Source organism: Onychomys torridus, chromosome 8 (genome assembly GCF_903995425.1).
Source record: "Onychomys torridus chromosome 8, mOncTor1.1, whole genome shotgun sequence".
NCBI classification, from domain to species: domain Eukaryota; kingdom Metazoa; phylum Chordata; class Mammalia; order Rodentia; family Cricetidae; genus Onychomys; species Onychomys torridus.
Window position 1 is genome coordinate 65,216,007 of NC_050450.1, and position 19,451 is coordinate 65,235,457.

The window sequence follows — 19,451 nt, forward strand, 5'->3', positions numbered from 1 at the left end:
GAAGTACAGTTAGGGCCCTTTTGGAAATTGCTGGAAAAGCCAAGAGCAATAGCATGTGCCTCTATTCTCAGGCAGAGGCAGGAAGATCTCTGTGAGTTCCAGGCAGCCAGGGCTATGCAGTGAGGCCTTGTGTCAAAAAAACAAAGAAAGAAAAAAACCGTCAGAAAATGGTGGGAATTTTTTTTTTTTTTATGTGTTTATTATGTACACAGGGGAGGGGCACCAGATCTCATTAGAGATGGTTGTGAGCCACCATGTGGTTGCTGGGAATTGAACTCAGGACCTCTGGAAGAGCAGTCAGTGCTCTTAACCTCTGAGCCATCTCTCCAGCCGGAATTTTTTTTATATGAAACAAGTCAGCCACTCAAACAGCAATCTTTAAAATCAAACATTCTAATGATACACTAATTTGACACTTACATGAAGAAAATGATAGGAACTATTTTAAATGTTTTTTGTAATTAAACCATTATATTTCAATAAGAGAAGAACATCTTGCATGTACAGTAAAACACTGCAATTCATAGTATACAACAGTATATAATCTGTCGCTGAGGTGTCTCAGGCAATGTTCATTTATGTTACCTGGTGTGACGGCATACACAGGTCAATGTCCCTATCCTGTATTCAAATACCAGGCTTCAGTGATGTCCTATGAGGCAGCACAGGTGAGTATTGCCAGACACATCTCAAATACACTGAATGCTGGATTTTGAATGAATTTTAGTCATTACATGTTCAGAAACTTTTTTACAATTGCCAGTGAAAGAAGAGATTTAGTCCTTCAGAAATATTATGTCAGAGAGCCCACAAAGGTCAGAAGGCATCAGATCCCATGGGACTGGAATTATAGATGATTGTGAGCAACAGTGTGGGTTCTGGGTTCTGCTCTCTGGGAGAGCAGTCAGTACTCTTAACCACTGAACCATTACTTTAGCCCCTGCTGAAAAATTTTTCATGATCCCCATCCTACCTCCAGTTACATGATCCCATATGAGATTAAAACCTATAGTTTTAAAAGCCAGGCCTTGGTTAATGACATCATCTTCTATCCTCTAATTCAACTGCAAGCTTAGAGGCTATCTATGCTTCTTCTATTTCCACAATCTAAAGCTGTTGTTATCTCCCAAGTGTTCTACTGGGAGCATTCTGACTAATTTTCCTGTCTTCAGAATCTCTTCCTTCCCTGTAGTCACCAGATTTTTCTTTATACAGATCTGAGACTATTGCTCCTTTGTTTAAAACTTTTGACTCCTAATTAAGCATAGAATAAAGTCCAGATGCTCAGGTGTGGCACATAAAACCTTTCACATCCCAGCCCAAACCTACTTTCCCAGTCATGCAGTTTGCCTCTGATCTTAACACATTTAACCACACCAGATAGCGATGCACAGAGGCCTGAGTGTGATGTTGTCATGTGCTCTCATGCCCTGTGTCTTTGCTGTTACCTTGAATGCCCTGTCTCTTATTCTTTGTCTTGTAAAATTCCATCCACTCTTCAAAATTATGATCACTTGTCTCCTTTTTCTTTCTGTGGTGCCGAAGATTAAATTCAGGGTCCCCACGCCTGCTAAGCAAGTGTTCTACTACTGAGCTTGGCCTTATCACCTTGTTTCCCCCTAAGCATCTGGCTCTAATTACTAGCTGCTACTTATACAGTATTGGCTTATGTCCAATCTCTTCCCCACCACATTTAAAAAAAGATTTTATTTTTAATGTGTATATGTGTGTGTCTGTGTATATATGTGCACATGTGATGGATGCCCATGGTAGCCAGAAGGGAATGTTGGATCCCTCGGAGCTGGACTTACAGTTTTCTGACTTGGATCCCCTGGAAAAGCAGCAAGTACTTTGTTGTTGTTGTTGTTTTGAGATGGGGTTTCTCTGTGTAGTTTTGGTGCCTGTCCTGGATCTCTCTCTCTCTGTAGACCAGGCTGGCTGGCCACCGTCCGAGTGCTGGGATTAAAGGCGTGAGCCACCATCGCCTGGCTGTACAAGTACTCTTATCTGCTAGCAGTCTCTCAAGCCCACATCATGAGTTTCTTGAAGACAAGATTAAACTTTTTAGCCTTCATATCATCAGAAGATTTACGAGGATCTGTTATACTGTAGATGTTGAGTAAAAGTTTATGATTTGAATTGGGCAGGAACTTTGGACATGATTTTGCAAAACCATCGATGATTTCTTTCAGCACAGAGTTGTAGCTGTTTCTCTTTTTCAGAAAATGGAAACATCTCAGAACAGGAAAAAATCTCGTTGATAGGCTGGCTCCCTTGAAGATAGTTGCTATGTCCGTTGCCAGCCTTTAGTGAAGTCTCTTAGGGACACAGAGACTGAATTCTCAAACGACAGATGAGAAAAAGCATGTGGCTTTTTCCAAACATCAGAATTCCTCTGAAGCACAGATGATTCTCAATTTAAGACTTAGATTCTAGGCTCCACGGAAAACCGAATAGTAAGGTCGCAGTGAGCAGTTGTACTTATTTTATATGTAGTGCTCCACCCACCAATCTTGAAAAACTGATTAATTATCTTGAATGGTGTGTGCTTCTTTTACAGGTTTTGTAGATATTGGGGAAAATTTTTTGGTGCGCAAAACTAACCTAGTCATTCTCCTTAGCCCAAGCTGGGCTCAGAAGCAGCCGTTCACAAGCCTTGTGATGCCCAGAATGTGTAGATGAAATGAGCAGATGTGTATTTGTAGAACCGTGGTAGTAGCTTATGGGTGGGTGGGAAAGAAATTGGTTCCAAAATCCTTTCAAATACAAGAACTTGGTTCTCACTAGAATCCAAGCAACAAGTTGCAACTGAAAAAATGAACAGATTGGTCAGCTAAGTGTTTACAGGAAAAGCTTTGGGGTGGATTTTTTGAGACCTGCCAAACCATCCTAAGGTCCCATGCCTAATTTTGGTACCCTAGGTTCCTTTTCATCTCCTGGAGCCTCCTTTTGGCTTCCCAAAAGACTTCTGGGCGTTAGTTTCCCCAATGCTAGAATGTGAGGGATCTGGGCTCAGCACAAAACCCTCAACCTACTTCCTCTGGGAGCTTGGGATCCCGGGAGAGCGTCCTTGTGGGATCACAGATGGCGGAGGGCGCCGCTAGGGTGAAGAGTGAGCAACACTGGCTACTGGGGTTGCCAGCGTGGGTGGCTTTGCTGGGCCGCGCCCGGGCTAGGGTGCTGGCCCCGGCGTCAGCAAGGCCGCCCCCCGTCGGCCCTCCCCCGGGCGGGGCCAGCCCCGATGGCGCTGACTCAGCAACGCGAGGGGGGAGTTTTGTCCCTCCGCGGACCCCGTTTCTCGCGGCCACCATTGAGCGGGTTTCCTTTTTCCGGCGCTCCGGGTGCAAGAACTAGGTCCGACCAGCTAGGCAGCGGACTGTAGAGTAACCCAGAGCTCACCTGAGGACCCCGGAAACTAACGTTTCCCCACGAGGCAGCGTGGGCGCCATGAACAACGCGGGTGAGGCGCCCCTCTTCCCGCGGCTGTTTCCCTGGGTCTTCTCCCAGGCTCCGTGGACCCGTGAGGCCCAGCGGCGTGAAAGGCCGGGGGTGCGGGGGTGAGACCTAGGCGAGGGCGGGGATGTAGCCCTCCCGGAGGGCCAGAGAGCCAGGAGGGAGACGGCATCTTGCAGGAGGATGACCGGGGAGGGCTTTCTGACTTCAGCACTCTCCAGGATGCTCTCGCGAAGTTAAATCCAGGATCTACAGTGACTCTATCCTAAAGCTGCCCCCCCATCAGCCTCTCTTTTTTGGGGGGGGGGTAATAATTATAATGGCGTTTGATCTCCCCACAGGACTGAATACGGAGAAGGTAGCTGCTCTGATCCATAAACTAAATTCTGACCCTCAGTTCGTACTTGCCCAGAATGTTGGGACCACTCATGATCTGTTGGACATCTGTCTGAAGAGGGCCACGGTGCAGGGTGCTCAGCATGTGTTCCAGCACGTTGTGCCTCAGGAAGGCAAGCCAGTCACCAACCAGAAGAGCTCTGGTGAGGTCTTCGACTTCTTGCCTACTTTACTGACTGCAGCCTGTTTTGTCCTAAAAATGGCCTTGGGAGAACAGAGCTTTGTAGCACATTGAAAGTACTTGTAATAAACCAGAAAAGAGGCACAAGAACATTGCTTGTGTGGTGGCCTGTTAGCGTTTAGTTTGAACACTGAAGTGACAAATGGGTGATGGCCATTGACTGCACATCGCCATGTTGTCTTGATATTATGTGATATTGGATTGATGTGGCTTGTTATCATGCCATTTTTTTTAATCTTAACAGTTCATCTAGAAGTAGCTGAAGAGAGGCATAGTTAGAGGGGAGAGGTTGCATACAAAGATAACCAAAAATCGAAGATGAGCTATATGCCCTTGGTCACAAATAGTCCATACAAAAATATCCATGCACTAGAAGACTTCCCAGAATTACGCTAAGATCCAAATGTATAAAATAGAAAAAAAAAAAAAATGTGATTACAACAAAGTGTCATTGACTGTTTTTTAAAATGTGCTCCATGGTTGCAGCTGGAGTTACTGTGCTCATAGGTTAGTCCCCATCAGTAGGCTACTTTGTAGTACTCTTGAGTTCTCATTCCTGGCTGGCCGAGAATTCTTGTTTTACCGTACACTGTCCTGTTACCACTGTTAGAAATACATCTACACTGAGAGATTAGGTATCCAGGAATCCAAATAGGAGAAATATTCTCACAACAAAATTGAACTAAAAAGACCTTCCATTATTTTTCGTTTTGATACTTCTCCAAGTCCATGTGTACTTAAAGTAAACACATTAGTGCTACTTAGAGCAGCTCAAAAGGATACATGGGTAATATTTTGCTGTATGTAAATAATAGATTAAAGATTGATTAAGGATTGATTTTTAAATTTTGAAGGGAAAAATTATGACCTTGCAAAAATCTTTTAATGTAGTAGAAAGAGCTTACTTAGCATGCCCAGGCCCTTAGTTCAGAAGTGTTTGGGATGGTGAGGTCTGCCAGGCTACAGACTATCTAGTTAATATATTACAGTGGCCCCATGTGTTCCAATTGCAATGGTCTTCTAGGGCAAGCTGGGAAATGTAGTGTATCTCTATAATTTACTCTAAATACTAACAGAACAGTGCATGAGCGATGTAATTTGTCCTTGTGATGTTTTCATCTTAACAGCTCACCCGGAAGTAGCAGAAATAGAAATAGTGTATAGGAGAGAGGTGGTGTACAGATAAGCCGGAAGTCAAGATGACACTATTCAGAAACACAATTTAATTTTTCTTTCTTTGTTTCAAAAAACATTCTTGTTCAGAGTAGAAAATCTGTGAAGTACCAGTAGGAGAATAGTTTTTGTTTACCCATCAAGCCTTGAAGACGTTTATATGTGCCTTTTATAAACCTCTTCGTTTGTTCATGTTATAGACATGGGTTCTTATCTGTAAAGACATTGTATCCAAATATGTTGAAAGTTCCCTGAATTTCCTCCAGAAGAGCGCTACTCCTCATTCAAGGCTCACAAAGGCTTTCAGGATAGACACGCTGATTTTATCTTGCCGTAGAGTTGTGTTTTGAAGTTGCCCTAGTCCACACTAGTTTGGAATACTTACAGATTTTAGATTCCATCAGGCAAAATATTTGAATGTTCTGGACATGACTTCACATAGAAATGTTGAGTGTCATTGGAAATAGACCTTTAAAAACTCACTTACATTGGCACAGAAAGCTGTGAACTGTAGAAGCTCTGGTTATGCATTTATAGGGGTAAATGAAGACATGATTGTATTCTCAGTGCTTGTTATAAAGTCTTCAGGGATAGCATCATGTATGGGTTTAAAACATTGCTACATCAGACACTTACTAAGTGGAAGAATGATGGTATGTTGTGGTTGGAAATGTGGAACTGATGGCCAGGTGCATACAGAGAGTGTGAAGCTGTGAAGATAGAGGGGACAAATAGAAAAATAGTTCTTTGTAGCCAAGAATGACCTTGAACTTCTCACCCTCTTGCCTCCACCTCCTAGGTGTTGGATTATGATTGCAGCTATGTACTACTGTGTCTGATGTATACGGTGCTAAGGAGGAATCCAGGGCTTATTCCATGCTAGTTAAGCATTCTACCAACTGAGCAACATCTCCATCCTGGAACAATAGTGCTTCTAAGTAAATTTACTGCATTAACATGATTTTACGAGGAAAATATTTTGTTGTTTCATTTATGTCTCAGTTTTTAAATTATATATATTTTAGCTCTTGAGCTGAAGTAATCCACCTGCTTCAGCCATCCCAAACTTTTCATTTGTATTTAAATATTTATATAGTCCAGTTAGTCAAATACCTCCTTTAAAAACAATCCAGTTTTGGGGAAATAGGCAAGTGCTCTGTGTTAAGCTTAGCACTCACTGTCCATTCCAAATTCAGGTTTCTTGTGCATTCCAAATCAAGGTTTCTGTTCATTTCAAATTAAGGTTTCTGTTCATTTCAAATTAAGGTTTTGATTTTCAAATCATTCTCAGGTGATTTGTATTTCCTTAGCTCTATGTTCAGAAATGGAATGCTTTTTGGGCATTATCAAGAAGAAAAAGAATATTTTCCCTCTTCCCTAATGTCTTATGAAGAACTTAAAAAACAAGTTTCTTTATTCTTGGTGTCCTTTTTGGACATCATGTAATCTATTCATGATCTCTCTTCATTTTCTTTCAGTGTTCCTAGGTTATCCTAGAACTCTCTATATTATCTAGGCTGACTTGAATTCATAGCAATCTTCTTGCCTCAGTCTCCTAAGTACTGGGATCGTAGGTCTGAGCCACCATGCCCAACCTAAAAGGTTCTGGCTGGTTTTTGTTTTGTTTTGCTTTTGTATTTGAGTGAATGAGTGTGTGTGTGTGTGTGTGTGTGTGTGTGTGTGTGTGTGTGTGTGTATACCATATAGTAGTAATCCAAACATGTCTTTCAATTTGCTTTGGTTTCAATATTTCTGTTCTGGACTGAAGATGTAGTTAAGCTGGTAGAATGCTTAGCATGTACAAATTCCTAGGTTCAGTTCCTAGTATCACATAAAACCAAGCATGGTGACACATGTCTATATATTGTACTTGGGACATGAAGCAGAAGGATCAGGAGTTCAAGACTACTCTGGTTATATATAGTGGGTTATATGAGACTCTGTCTCAAAAACAAATGAATCTAGTATTTCTGTTCTTTCTTACTTAGTCTTGATGTCCGGATCTTTTGGATTTGGGGTTAGGAGGTACAGTTGGGACAGTGGGATCTGTAAACAGTCTTAACTTCTTGGTTTGCTTTCTCATTTTAGGACGATGCTGGATCTTTTCTTGTTTGAATGTTATGAGACTTCCATTCATGAAAAAATTTAATATTGAAGAATTTGAGTTTAGTCAATCTTACCTGTTTTTTTGGGACAAGGTAGGGGACTGACCTTGTATGATTTGTTCTGTTTCAATAGCAGCCTAGTTAGGGGCAGCCTTTATATTATTTTGCTTTTCTCATTATAGTGTGCCTTTTTATTATAGCTGTGCTAACATTCTGATTCCCCAAGTATCAGAAGTCTATCTTCTCAAAGGCAGAAGTACTTTTCCTTCTGTGGTGCCAGGGTCAGAGGCAGGACTTCTGGCATGATTTGACGAAGCTCTAACCCTGACCTCTTGCCCCACAGCTGCTTTCTCTGAGGAAATAACAAATCTATTGACTTGCTGCCTGTGTTTTTGTTCTTTTAAGCACCCAGTTTCTTTTGGTAACACCTTTGTGGGGAAAAAAAAAAAGCAGTAAATATTTTTATTTCAGCTTAAAATCTTTACAATATAGCTGTTCATTAGATGTTTACTGATTAAAGACTAACAGAATTTATTTGAACGTTAGAATGTATATGTAGCACATGGATGCAGTATGTTGCAATACATATGCATGTATAAGAAAAGACCAGATATTCTTTTGAAGACAAATACTAATATTTAATTGCCAACTTCAGTTTTAAAAAACTTATGTATTGAATTCTTAGCTGTCCCAAAACTTCCATTCTATTGATCACGCATGCCAGTGACGTGATTGGTTCTCTTTGCCCTTATTTATTATTTACTTACTTATTTATTTATCTTCTCTAACTTTAGGTTGAACGCTGTTATTTCTTCTTGAACGCTTTCGTGGACACAGCCCAGAAAAAAGAGCCTGAAGATGGGAGACTGGTGCAATATTTGCTTATGAACCCTACCAATGATGGTGGACAGTGGGATATGCTTGTTAATATTGTTGGTGAGAACTTGTCTCTGAACGGTGGTGTTAGCTCATCAGTCAGGGCTAGGTCATCTTGTCGGTTATGTTCGCAGTGGGACCGGTTTTCAAGAAGGCGGCATAGTTCTCTCTACAAGCCTTGACTTCTCATTCTCACTGTGAGGTCCCTTTCTTTAAATAACTGATAAAGAAATAGATGCCTCGAAGGCTTGACTCGGAGAAGAATTATTTAGAAGTAACTTCCCATAAAAAAATCACTCAGGGGCTAGAGAGATGGCTCTGTGGCTAAAGAGCACTGGTTGCTCTTCCGGAAGACACAGGATGATTTTCCTGCACCTACATGTGGCCCGTAGACATCTGTAACTAGTTCTAGTGATTTAAATCCTCTTCTAGCCCTTCCATGGTGCACAGATACACATGCAAGCAAAATACCCGTACTCACTAATTTTAAAAGAAAGCACCGAGGAATCAGGATGCATATTATCAGGGCTAATGATCGGGTAAGCAGTTAAAAGCACTTACTCATGTTACAGAAGACCCAGGTTAAGATCCTGGTACCTATGTGGTGGTTCACAACCATCTGTAACTCCAGACACTCTTCTGGTCTCCTCAGGCACACATGGTGCTCATACATAAATGCAAGCAAAATACTCATAAAATCAAAACAAATATGAAAAAGAAAAGACAGTTGGTTTGGTGGTGTAGATCAGTGGTAGAGTGCTTGCCTGGCATGCACATGGCTGTGGGTTTGATCCCTAGCAGTGCAGACAACAAACAGGCAGAGCAAGCAAGCAGACAGAACCCTGCATTTGTTTGGAAGTGTCTTTATCCTAACATTTTCTTTTGGGAGACTGCATGCAGAGTAATTATAAAGTATGATAGGTCAAAATATTAGAATTAATTTCAAGGTAGATAGCTGTGCATGTTAGAAGTCTGGGACTGGAGGTATAGCGCAGTAGTAGTAAGGCACTTTCTTACCATGCTGGAGGCCCTAGATTCAGTCCTTGGAATCAAACAATCCAACAAGACTGGTAAGGGCTGGGGTGAAGTCCATTAGGTAGAGTGCTGCCTGGCATGCACAAAGCTCTGGGTCAGTCTAGCTCTGAATAAACCAGGTCTAGTGGTGTATGCCCATAATCTCAGTACTCAGGAGGTCAAGGCAGAAAGACTTGAAGTTCAAGGTTATTCTGAGCCACCTAGGGAGTTTGAGGGCAGCCTGGACTACATGAAATCCTACCCTTGTTTATTAGTACAGCCTATTTAAAGAAGCCAATAATTTAGACAGGATTTCTAATACTGGAATTTATTTCACTTTATTAAACACTAAAATTTCTTGTCTTTTAGAAAAATATGGTGTTGTCCCCAAGAAATGCTTTCCCGAATCTCATACGACAGAGGCAAGCAGAAGAATGAATGATATTCTGAATCACAAGGTACGGAATATGAGTAGGAGGGACTGGGGTAGTGCACTGGACCTTAAAAAGAGACAGGATAACTATTGATGTCAAGGTCTATCAAAAGCATTGTGGCTACGCATTAACCTCAAGAATTCATTAAGATTACTGTGTCTTGTTTCTGTTGATTTTACTAATTCCCTATACGAATTCAAGGGAAGAGGTTCTGGGTTCAGTTAACCTGGGTCTTGAACACACAGGCTTCTGTGCTCCTCACTTGCTTCTAGTGGAGTGTGCTGAGGCTGTTCCATGTACTAGCAGAACCAAGCAGAGCAATTTGTTAGACCTCCTTTCAAAGTGTGCTTTGTTCTTGGGCTTACCCAGACCACATCAGTGTGGTTTAGCCACCCACTGAGGACTTGATGTAGTCACTGAGCTGTTTTTTATGGCTTCAGTTACCCTAATGAATCATTCTCCTCCACATTTTCCCAGGGATGATTATAAGCCCTGTGCGGTAGTGTTCTGCTCGCCAGATCTCTTTTTTAAGAACTGGAAGTTGCCAAAATCTGCCACCCAGATCTTCAAGGCTGAAATTAGATGTTATCCCCAGGGAAAAGAGTGCATTTAAAAATAAGCATAGATATGTTTCCCCAGTATTAGATGTAGACTGTTTCCTACCCAGGGAACTCTGGGTCTCTTATCATAAATCTTAGCTTTGGATTTCATTTTGATTGAGAGCAAGTTACTTCAGCACTGCAGTTCAGTTTCAGAATCTTTTTAATGTTGGGCTTCTCCCAAAATTGAAACAGAAAAGCATGTTGTAGGTGATGTAGTCACAGTCATAGTGACTGGCAGAGAAGGTCAAGTGGATAGCAAATAGGATTCTAAATGAGAATGTGTTAAGAGTGCTTAGTGCTGCCGTGATCTGTCTCCTGCTTTCGTAGGGTAGTGGATACCAGGACCAGATGTTCTCCCATGCATACACAGAGGGGACTGTCAATTGCAGAGAAAGATCAGTTCTATCCAGTATTCTTGGGGAATAATCTACATCTGTGTCCTCATTGAAAGTACTTTTCACTATCTGTCTTAGTGGACCAATTGGGGAAAATCACTTGTTTTTATAAACTTTGCCCAGGGTGTTAGCTGTGTTGTACTTTCAAGCGTAACTAGTGGTGATCTGTTAGGCTTATTAACTGCTTGTGTAACTACTGGAATGCTGAATAAGTTTCTATCATAGATGAGAGAATTCTGTATACGGCTACGGAACCTGGTACACAGTGGAGCAACCAAAGGGGAGATCTCATCTACACAAGATGCCATGATGGAGGAGGTAATAAGAGTCTTTGGACTTTTTGTGGCTTGTCTAAAAAGCTCCTGGAAACATCCTGCTAAACTGATTATGGAATGCAGTCACTGCAAGGGAATATTTAATTGAATGAAAGCTACTTGTCTTTCATTTAAGAGGTACAGTAGAGACAAAAGGATCAAGAGTTACAGGTCAGCCTTGGTTGTATAACCTCGGCTACAGGATACCCAGTCTCAATAAAACAAAAACTACTCAAAGCTGAAAAAAATAGTATTTATGCTTGCTTGTGTTTTAAGGACTTGTACTAGTTCCTAGTTAGGTTCTATATAAAACCTTTTTTTTTTTTTTTTTTTTTTTTTAATAAATAATACCTTCTGTGGGTTTGGCACTGGGGGAATAAAGATGAGAAGGCAAGTTTCTGCTCTCAAAGAGCTCAGGTTTTGTGTGCCATTTCCTCCCATCCCCCTTCTCCCGTTACTGGAGATGAACTCAGGGCAAGGCCTCTTGATCTACCATGGAGCTGTATCCTTGGCTTTACAAGTTTAGTCTTGGGAAGAAGAAAAACCATGAATAACGATAGTTAGTTGTGAGTTAAATGTGTGACAGAGTTCTCTGGTCGTGGAGGGAATGACTGATCAGGGAAGGTAGCTGAACCGTGTGACTAGTAGGGACTACCACCCCCAGGCAAAGGAAGTTTTGTGTCCAGCAGGTGGGATGTAAGGGCTCTTGGATAGACAGCTGAGCATCTGGGTTTATTCTGTAATGAGGAGTTGTCGATGTTATCTGTTAAAGTAATGTGTGTTGAACACCTAGAAAATTGAAAAGTCACCAAATATAGGTATTTACTATCAAGGCAGATAAGAGTCTGTATTAGAAATATCCATATTCAATACTAATAAACGTGAAGCCGAAATTCTCTGAGAAAAGAACAGATGTTATCTTGTCCAGCCTGTGGGCACATTGGTGAGACCGCAGTTTAGGACAGGAGCAGAGTGGCTTCCCAGTTTGTCACTTCAGTGGAAAACATGAATGTTAAGGGAGACAGTGCAGCATGGTGGAGCATGTCTGCAGAGTCAGATTGACGGCCTTTCCTGCTCATCCACATGGCCCAGGACAAGTTCCTTACTCCTTCAAGTCTTGGTTTGTTCATGGTTACCTATAAGTGTTTGATATGGTAGCTGTTTACATATGTGAATAGATGAATGAATGCACAGTGCTTATTTGCCATCTGCATTTAAATTATATTCAACTTTCTTAAATGTTCTGTTGAAGAACCATCTTTTAGTACAGAAGGAAAGAGACTTTAGAGTTAGATGTACTGTGGATTTAAAGCCGACTTGGTTAGATTTAAATCCTGTGATTTGCTCACCCACCTGAGACTCAGTTTGAGATTTTAAGATACTTCCCTCCTTGGAATGGTGGGAGACAGGGAGTGGAGGGAGGTCAGATAAGGAATTAATGTCAGAATGCCTGCTGCTAGTGTCCTGCGTACAGATAGCAAACGCTCACTAAACGTTTGTTGATTTCTCTTCCTGTTTGGAATGGTGGCTCTTGCTGAGACCATCTCCTGACAATTTGCCTTAACTTGTGATTAGATTAAGGCAATGGGAATATAGCCGGGATGAAGACCCTACAGTCAGGGCCAGCAAGGGAAAGATGGATTCCTCCTGCTTATCCTCTGACCTACACACATGCATGCACAAATAAATAAGTGAATTTAATAATTTTAAAGAAAGGTCCAGAGAGTAGGAAGAGTAGTATTACTACTATTTTTTTTTTCAAGACAGGGTTTCTCTGTGTAACTTTGGCTGTCCTGGAACTTGCTCTGTATAGACCAGGCTGGCCTTGATCTGCCTGCCTCTGCCTCCTGAGTGCCGGGGTCAAGGGTGTGTGCCACCACTGCCCTGCCTTTTTTTTCCTTAGGAGTTATTTTTACTTCTGAGTGTTTTGCCTGCATGTATGTGAGTTCAGGAAGTGCCCACAGAGGCCAGCAGACATCAGGTCCCCTGAAAGTGGAGTTACAGACAGTGGTGAGCAACCATGTGGGTGGCTGGGTCCTCTGTGAGAACAAATGTTCTTAACTGCCCAAGCCCTCTCTCCAGCCCCCAGATATACTTCTTATAGATTGTAAGTATCATATGGGCCTATGGTGTTTGTTTTAGTGATCCGTGGATTAATAATATGCCTTAAGATTTATGTCCAACCATAGGATTAGTAGAGGACAGTGAATGATACAGAATTGTAGACATACATCTTTACATGCTTTGTTTTGTTTTCTTCTCCTACCCCTACCTTGAAATCCAAAGAGAATATTTTACCATGCCCTGAGTCTGGGTGTTCTGAAGGGTTGTTTACTTAATGACTTATTTTATCTGTTCACTACAGATCTGTGTGGTAGGTTTTTACATTTTTACAATCTTCCAAATAACTCCTTATTATTGAACCCAGCTCTTTTGTAATGAAGAGTCTAGCTTCACTTAAAGCCACAAATTAGTACCTGTGATTTACCTAGCCTTATGAGCAAGTCTCAGTGATGACTTCACTGAGTAACCATGAAGCCGGGGTAGCTTGAATGGAACTTGTTTATGCCAAAGGCATTCTTTCGGAGAGGAGCGTAGGTGGTTTGTGGATGAGGCAGACTCAGCAGATCTTTGGAATCATGTAGCCACCTCAATTACAGCTGTCTACCATGTGCTCACTTTTGAAGCCTCCATATCCCTTTAGGATTACTAATGTATTCTTTTCTAAAACATGCTCTATTAAAAATAAATCCTGAAACAAAGACCACTAATACTTGCCAGGGCCCCGAAAAGGGACAGGAAGTAGTTTTGACAGCTTAGGAAATTCTATAGCAGGGGTTCTTTTTTTTTCCCCCTCTGTGTAGCTTTGTGCCTTTCCTGGAACTCACTCTGTAGCCCAGGCTGGCCTCAAACTCACAGAGATCTGCATGACTCTGCCTCCCGAGTGCTGGGATTAAAGGTGTGCGCCACTGCTGCCCCGCGATATAACAGAAGTTCTTAAAAACATTAATGGCACTGGGGAGTTGGCTCAATGGTTAAGAACACTGGCTGCTTTTCCAGAGGACCCCAGTTCTGTTCCCAGCATCCACATGGTTGCTCACAACCATCTGTAATTCCAGTTCCTGGGGATCCTACACCTTCTTCTAGCCTCTGGACACCAAGCACACATGTATGCAAACTCTTATGCACATAAAATAGAAATAAATAAACCTGTCTAGTGGTGGTGGCACACACCTTTAATCCAAGAGGCAGGTGCACCTCTGGGTTGGAGGCCAGCCTGGTCTATAGAGTAAGTTCTGGGACAGACAGGGCTACACAGAGAAACCCTGTCTCAAAATCCTTAAATAAAACATTGAGCCAAGGATATAGTTCAGTGGTATAGTATTTGTCTAACATGCTTAAGGTCTTGAGTGTGCAGAGGGCGAGAAGTAGGAGGAGCTGATAACACGTTCTCAATTATTTGGGGATTATACTGATGTCCATTCGTATTATCAGTGACAGTTAGATTTGGGCCAATCTGATAGGTAAACAACATTATCTCATATATAATTTTGGATGAGGCTGAGCATTTTTATAAACTATATTACTATCCTAAAAATTATTTTTAGATATATATTTTTAATTTTGTGTGATTGTGTCTGTGTCTGAGTGTATGTTTGTGTACCATGTGTATGCAGGATCCTGGGGGGCTCAGAAAAGGCTGTTGAGTCCCCTAGAACAGGAGTTAAAAGTGGTTGGGTCCTCCACAAGAGCAGCAAGTACTTTAAATCATTGAACCATCTCTCCAGGTTCCAAAAATTACTATTAAGAAAACAATATTATGTGTACATGTGTGTGTGTGTGTGGACATGTGCATAAGAGTGTAGTGTTGGAGGCCACCAGAAGAGGGTGTCAGATGAGATATGGTAGGTATCAGCCATTGGATGTGGGTGCTGGGAGCCTCTGCAAGTGCAGCAAGCACTCTTAACCACTGGGCCATCTTTACAGCCCCAGGATTTATATTTTACCTGTTTGGATAGGTCTTCCTGAGGTAAAATCTGAGCTGAGCTAAGATTAATAAGAGTGTGCCAGGCAGGGGACAGCAAGGACAAATGCCCCAAGATGGAAGAAGCTGGTATTCCTGACTGGGCGGTGGTGGCGCACGCCTTTAATCCCAGCACTTTGGAGGCAGAACCAGGCCTCTGAGTTCAAGGCCAGCCTGGTCTATAGAGCGAGATCCAGGACAGGCACCAAAACTACACACAGAGAAGATCAGTCTTGAAAAAAAAAATGGAAAAAGGAAGGAGAAGGAAGAAGGAAGAAGGAAGGAAGGAAGGAAGGAGGAGGAGGAGGAGGAGGAGGAGGAGGAAGCACTGTGGCTTGAACCTGGGAAATGAGGATGGGGTCAAGTGGGACAGATCGCAATGGAAATGGGAACTGGCTTAATATAGGACCCAGAGCTGTGGTGAAGAGCTTGCATCTTATTCTAAGAAAGATAGCTTTTAGGGAGTGTAAGCTAATATTTTGTTTGAAATATTTTTTTACTCTGAAGCTGTGCATATTGGCACACACTTGTAATTGTAGGGCTAGGGAGGCCGAGACAGGAGAAATCACAAGAGTGAGGCCAGTATGGCTATATAAAACCCTGTTTCAAGGAAGGTGTGTGTGTGTGTGTCTGTCTGTCTGTCTGTCTGTCTGTCTATCTGTCTGTGAGACGGACAGAGAGACACCTTCACTCTATCTTGAGAACAGATTGTAGAAATAGAGAAACTAGATTAAAAAAAAAGTTAATTGTAACACACAGGTTAGAGATTATAGCAGTTTGGGTAAGGCTAGAGAGTGAGACTCCTGAGCAGTGACATCTCTGGGTTTGTCTGGAAGGGATGGTGTTAGGACTTGCCAGTGAGCTGTGTGGAAGACAGGGAAGGGGAGATATCTTGGTGATGTCATGATGTCTTGAGGGAAGATTGTAGATAAGAGAAAAATCTTTTCATCAGTTAAATCAGGAGTGGGAAACTGTGGCAAAGAATAAAGGAAAGAAATAGTCATTGAGACTATTTGAGAGGAGGGAGATACAGATTGGTCTAATGAAGTACTTAGAAAGTTTCACAGTCTGCGTAAAGCAGTTCAGAAACTACAGACTGAATAGGTCTGCAGCAGAGGGGAAAGTCTGCGTTTCTAATTGTTGAATTCACATACTGCTCTAGAAGCCATCTCAACACTGTACGTTACCCCATGAGCTCATTCTCTTAGCATCCCAGAGCAGCATTTACCTTGTATATACCAGCATGTGCCTTACATGCCTTTCCTCTGTCTGAAGATAGATGTAATGCCTCTAGGGTGTGTCTGTTCTCTTACTTAGGTAGTGCTTTTGGTTTTTAAGCATCTTATTCCATCTTATCCACCAGGAAGCAGTAGAGAGTGCTTTTCTCCTGTCTTCTTCCTCTGTGTGGCTTCATCACAAAGGCCCATTCCATACCTCTCCAATAGTTAGTTATTGAACTCCTGAACTGCCTTCCAAATTCACTGCTTTTATGAAGACGCTGTGGCCAGACTGATCAGTGGTTCGTTTTACCTTTAAACCTCGTTTCCTCCATCAGTAAAAGTAGGAAGTTCCAGTAACTGATTTCTTAAGAACATTGTAGCAAGCCTAGTCACTGTGATACATACCTGAATCTCTGCACTTGGGAAGCTGAGGCAGGAGGATTGCAAATTTGAGCTACTAGATAGTGAGACAATATCTCAAAACAAAACAGCATTGTAGCTTTGTACTTTATAACAATGGAAGTAACTAAGTTTCACTGTGCTCTAGATTTTTTTCAACAACCATTGCTTCTAAGATTGTGCCACCTCTACATAGTTCCAGCCTCTGGAGTCTTCAGATTTACCAGTTTTCTCTGAACTGCTATCTCCTAACCTTTCATTCATTCCTCATTTACCTCCGGTGGGCTTTCAATTCTCTAGTTCTCACCTTGGGAATATTTATGATTGCCCTCCTCGTACATCCTTTCTCCCTCACCTGTCCAGCTGTCTGTCTTCCAGATGCAGCCATGTGCATGAGAACCGACTCGGTCCCAACTGGTTGTCTTTAAATTGAGGCAGGTGGGCTGTGCTTTTGTTCGGAATACTATGCTTTTTGTGCCTTTTCCCCTTTTTCCTCCCCTTATACTCTTTATGCCATTTGCCATGTTAGACCACAAGTCAATGAAAATAAATCTCTGCTAGAGGAAAATAGTTTTAGAAAAGCTGATTAAAATTGGATTTTTTTTTTATACACTGAAACTCGAAACTTAGACTCTGTCTTCTTAGAAGATGTATTTTTTAAAAATTATTTATTATTATTTTATGTGCATTGGTGTTTTGCCTATATATATGTCTATGTAAGGGTGTCAGATCTTGGAATTACAGATAGTTGTGAGCTGCCATGTGGGTGCTGGGATTTGAACCTGGTTCCTCTGGAAGAACAGTCAATTCTCTTTACTGCTGAATAACCATCTCTCTAGCCTCAGAAAATGTATTTTTTTTAAAGATTTATTTATTATGTGCCCAGTGTTCTGTCTGCATGGATGCCTGCATACCAGAAGAGGGCACCAGATCTCATAGATGGTTGTGAGCCACCATATGGTTACTGGGAATTGAACTCAGGACCTCTAGAAGACTAGCCAGTACTCTTAAACTTCTGAGCCATCTCTCCAGCCCCTTAAAGATTTATTTATTTTTATATATGTGCATTGGTGTTTTGCCTGCATGTATGTTTGTGTGAGGGTGTCAGATCCCCTGGAACTGGAATTACAGACAATTGTGAGCTGCCATGTGGGTGCTGGGAATTGAACCTGGGTCCTCTGGAAGAGCAGCCAGTGCTCTTAACCACTGGGCCATCTCTTGAGCCCCCTTAGAAGATGTATTTAGCTAGAGATAGGAATTTGATCTTTCTTATACAGACTTCAGCTTTTCTGGAGGGTTATAGGTTGGTAGACAAAGATTACACATTCCCAGAGTGAGAATACTTTAACTTTCCAACTTAATTAGCAGTTAAATTAATCAAGCATTAAAAGCCAGATGGACTAAGAGCCACGTGTAGCCATGCTCAGCGTGGCTTCTCTTGACTGCCTTCTTCCAAAGGTACGAGGGAAAACGGGCTCAGTGGATCAAAGACATGAGAGAATTTTCCCAATAACTTATTACTGAGAAGAATAACTAAAAGCATTGACTTATTTTTTAACATAAAAATAAAAATGAATAAGACCACATAAATATTGGCTAGGGGGTTGGGAGAGTAGAATCAGGTTCCAGGGGTCTCTGTACTGAAAGCCTTTAGCTTTCCAGTATTTTGGAAAGCCAACATTGTTTAAGCTCATTGCCTTGACTGTGTTAGTTTTTTGTTTTGTTTTTTTAGATCAGGTTGGATTGTATACCTGTTTGCTCTGAAATCACAATTGGAAGGCACACACAGTAAATTCTATGTACATAGTACTGCTCTAGGCATTGGAGACTTCACAGTGAACAAGTCAGTAGGAATTTCCACCTCTAGCTGACTTTCTGGTAGGTAGAAACAGACAATGTCAAAGTGTACTACCCTGTGGAGAAGACAGAGAGGGGAAACAGAGGTGCCGGGGTGCATTTCCCCAGTGCCTTAATGTGGATTCTGACGTGTAATTCTATTCTGAGGAATATGGTTGTGCTGTTGTGCATCTTCTGTGTCATGAATGTCAGTTAAATTTGTGAGAATCAGGTGACACTCCTGCTTTGTCCACCAGAGAGCAGACGTGGACAGTCAACATTAACTGTCATTTTTGTACCTTTGGAAATAGCATTATTTCAAAACAGAGACTCTTGCATATCAAGAAAATGTAGTCTCACGAGCCTTCTTCGGGATTATACTTTGGAATATTCCTTAAAATTATTTATTGTTACTGACTAGGGCCAGATATCCCCTCCACATTGGTACAGTTGGGTTCAGGGGTGACAGATAACTAGTTGGTAAAACTCCATGTGGTTTTGATTGTTTTTCGAGACAGGATCTCACTTATGTAGCTCTGGCTGTCCTAGAACTCACTGTGTAGACCAGGATAGCCTCAAACTCTCAGAAATCAGCATGCTTCTGCCTCCCAATGCTGGGATTAAAGGTGTGTGCTACTCCTGGCTTGCAAAACTATGAGTCTTAAGTTGAAGAAATTTTCTAGAATCTAAAAGGAAGAGCTGTTAGCCATATCATATATATTTGATTGAAAGCTTTAGAGTTCTAAGAGGTGAGCAACTGGGTAGCTATGGTCTTGAAAAGGGGCTTACTAGAGAAGAAAAGGGGCTTACTTCAGTTTGATAACAAAAATGCAGACTTTTTAAAAAGTTTAAAAATCTTTATTATTATTTTATTTATTTATTGGTTTTTTGAGACAGGGTTTCTCTGTGTAATGCCTGTTCTAGATCTCTCTCTGTAGACCAGGCTGGCCTCGAACTCATAGAGATCCGCCTGGCTCTGCCTCCCAAGTGCTGGGATTAAAGGTGTGTGCCACCACCGCCCAGCTTATT

General features: G+C 41.7%; 1 protein-coding gene across 1 annotated transcript in view; it reads left to right on the forward strand.

Moving 5' to 3' along the window:
• Nucleotides 1-3,146: 3,146 nt before the first annotated feature.
• Blmh (bleomycin hydrolase) overlaps nt 3,147-19,451 on the forward strand; it is a 44,075-nt gene continuing 27,770 nt past the window's right edge. The window contains exons 1-6 of the mRNA XM_036197195.1: nt 3,147-3,460; nt 3,795-3,992; nt 7,292-7,401; nt 8,103-8,244; nt 9,568-9,656; nt 10,855-10,947. Coding sequence (XP_036053088.1) covers nt 3,448-3,460; nt 3,795-3,992; nt 7,292-7,401; nt 8,103-8,244; nt 9,568-9,656; nt 10,855-10,947 — 645 coding nt within the window. The 5' untranslated portion in view covers nt 3,147-3,447. The remainder of the gene's footprint in view (nt 3,461-3,794; nt 3,993-7,291; nt 7,402-8,102; nt 8,245-9,567; nt 9,657-10,854; nt 10,948-19,451) is intronic.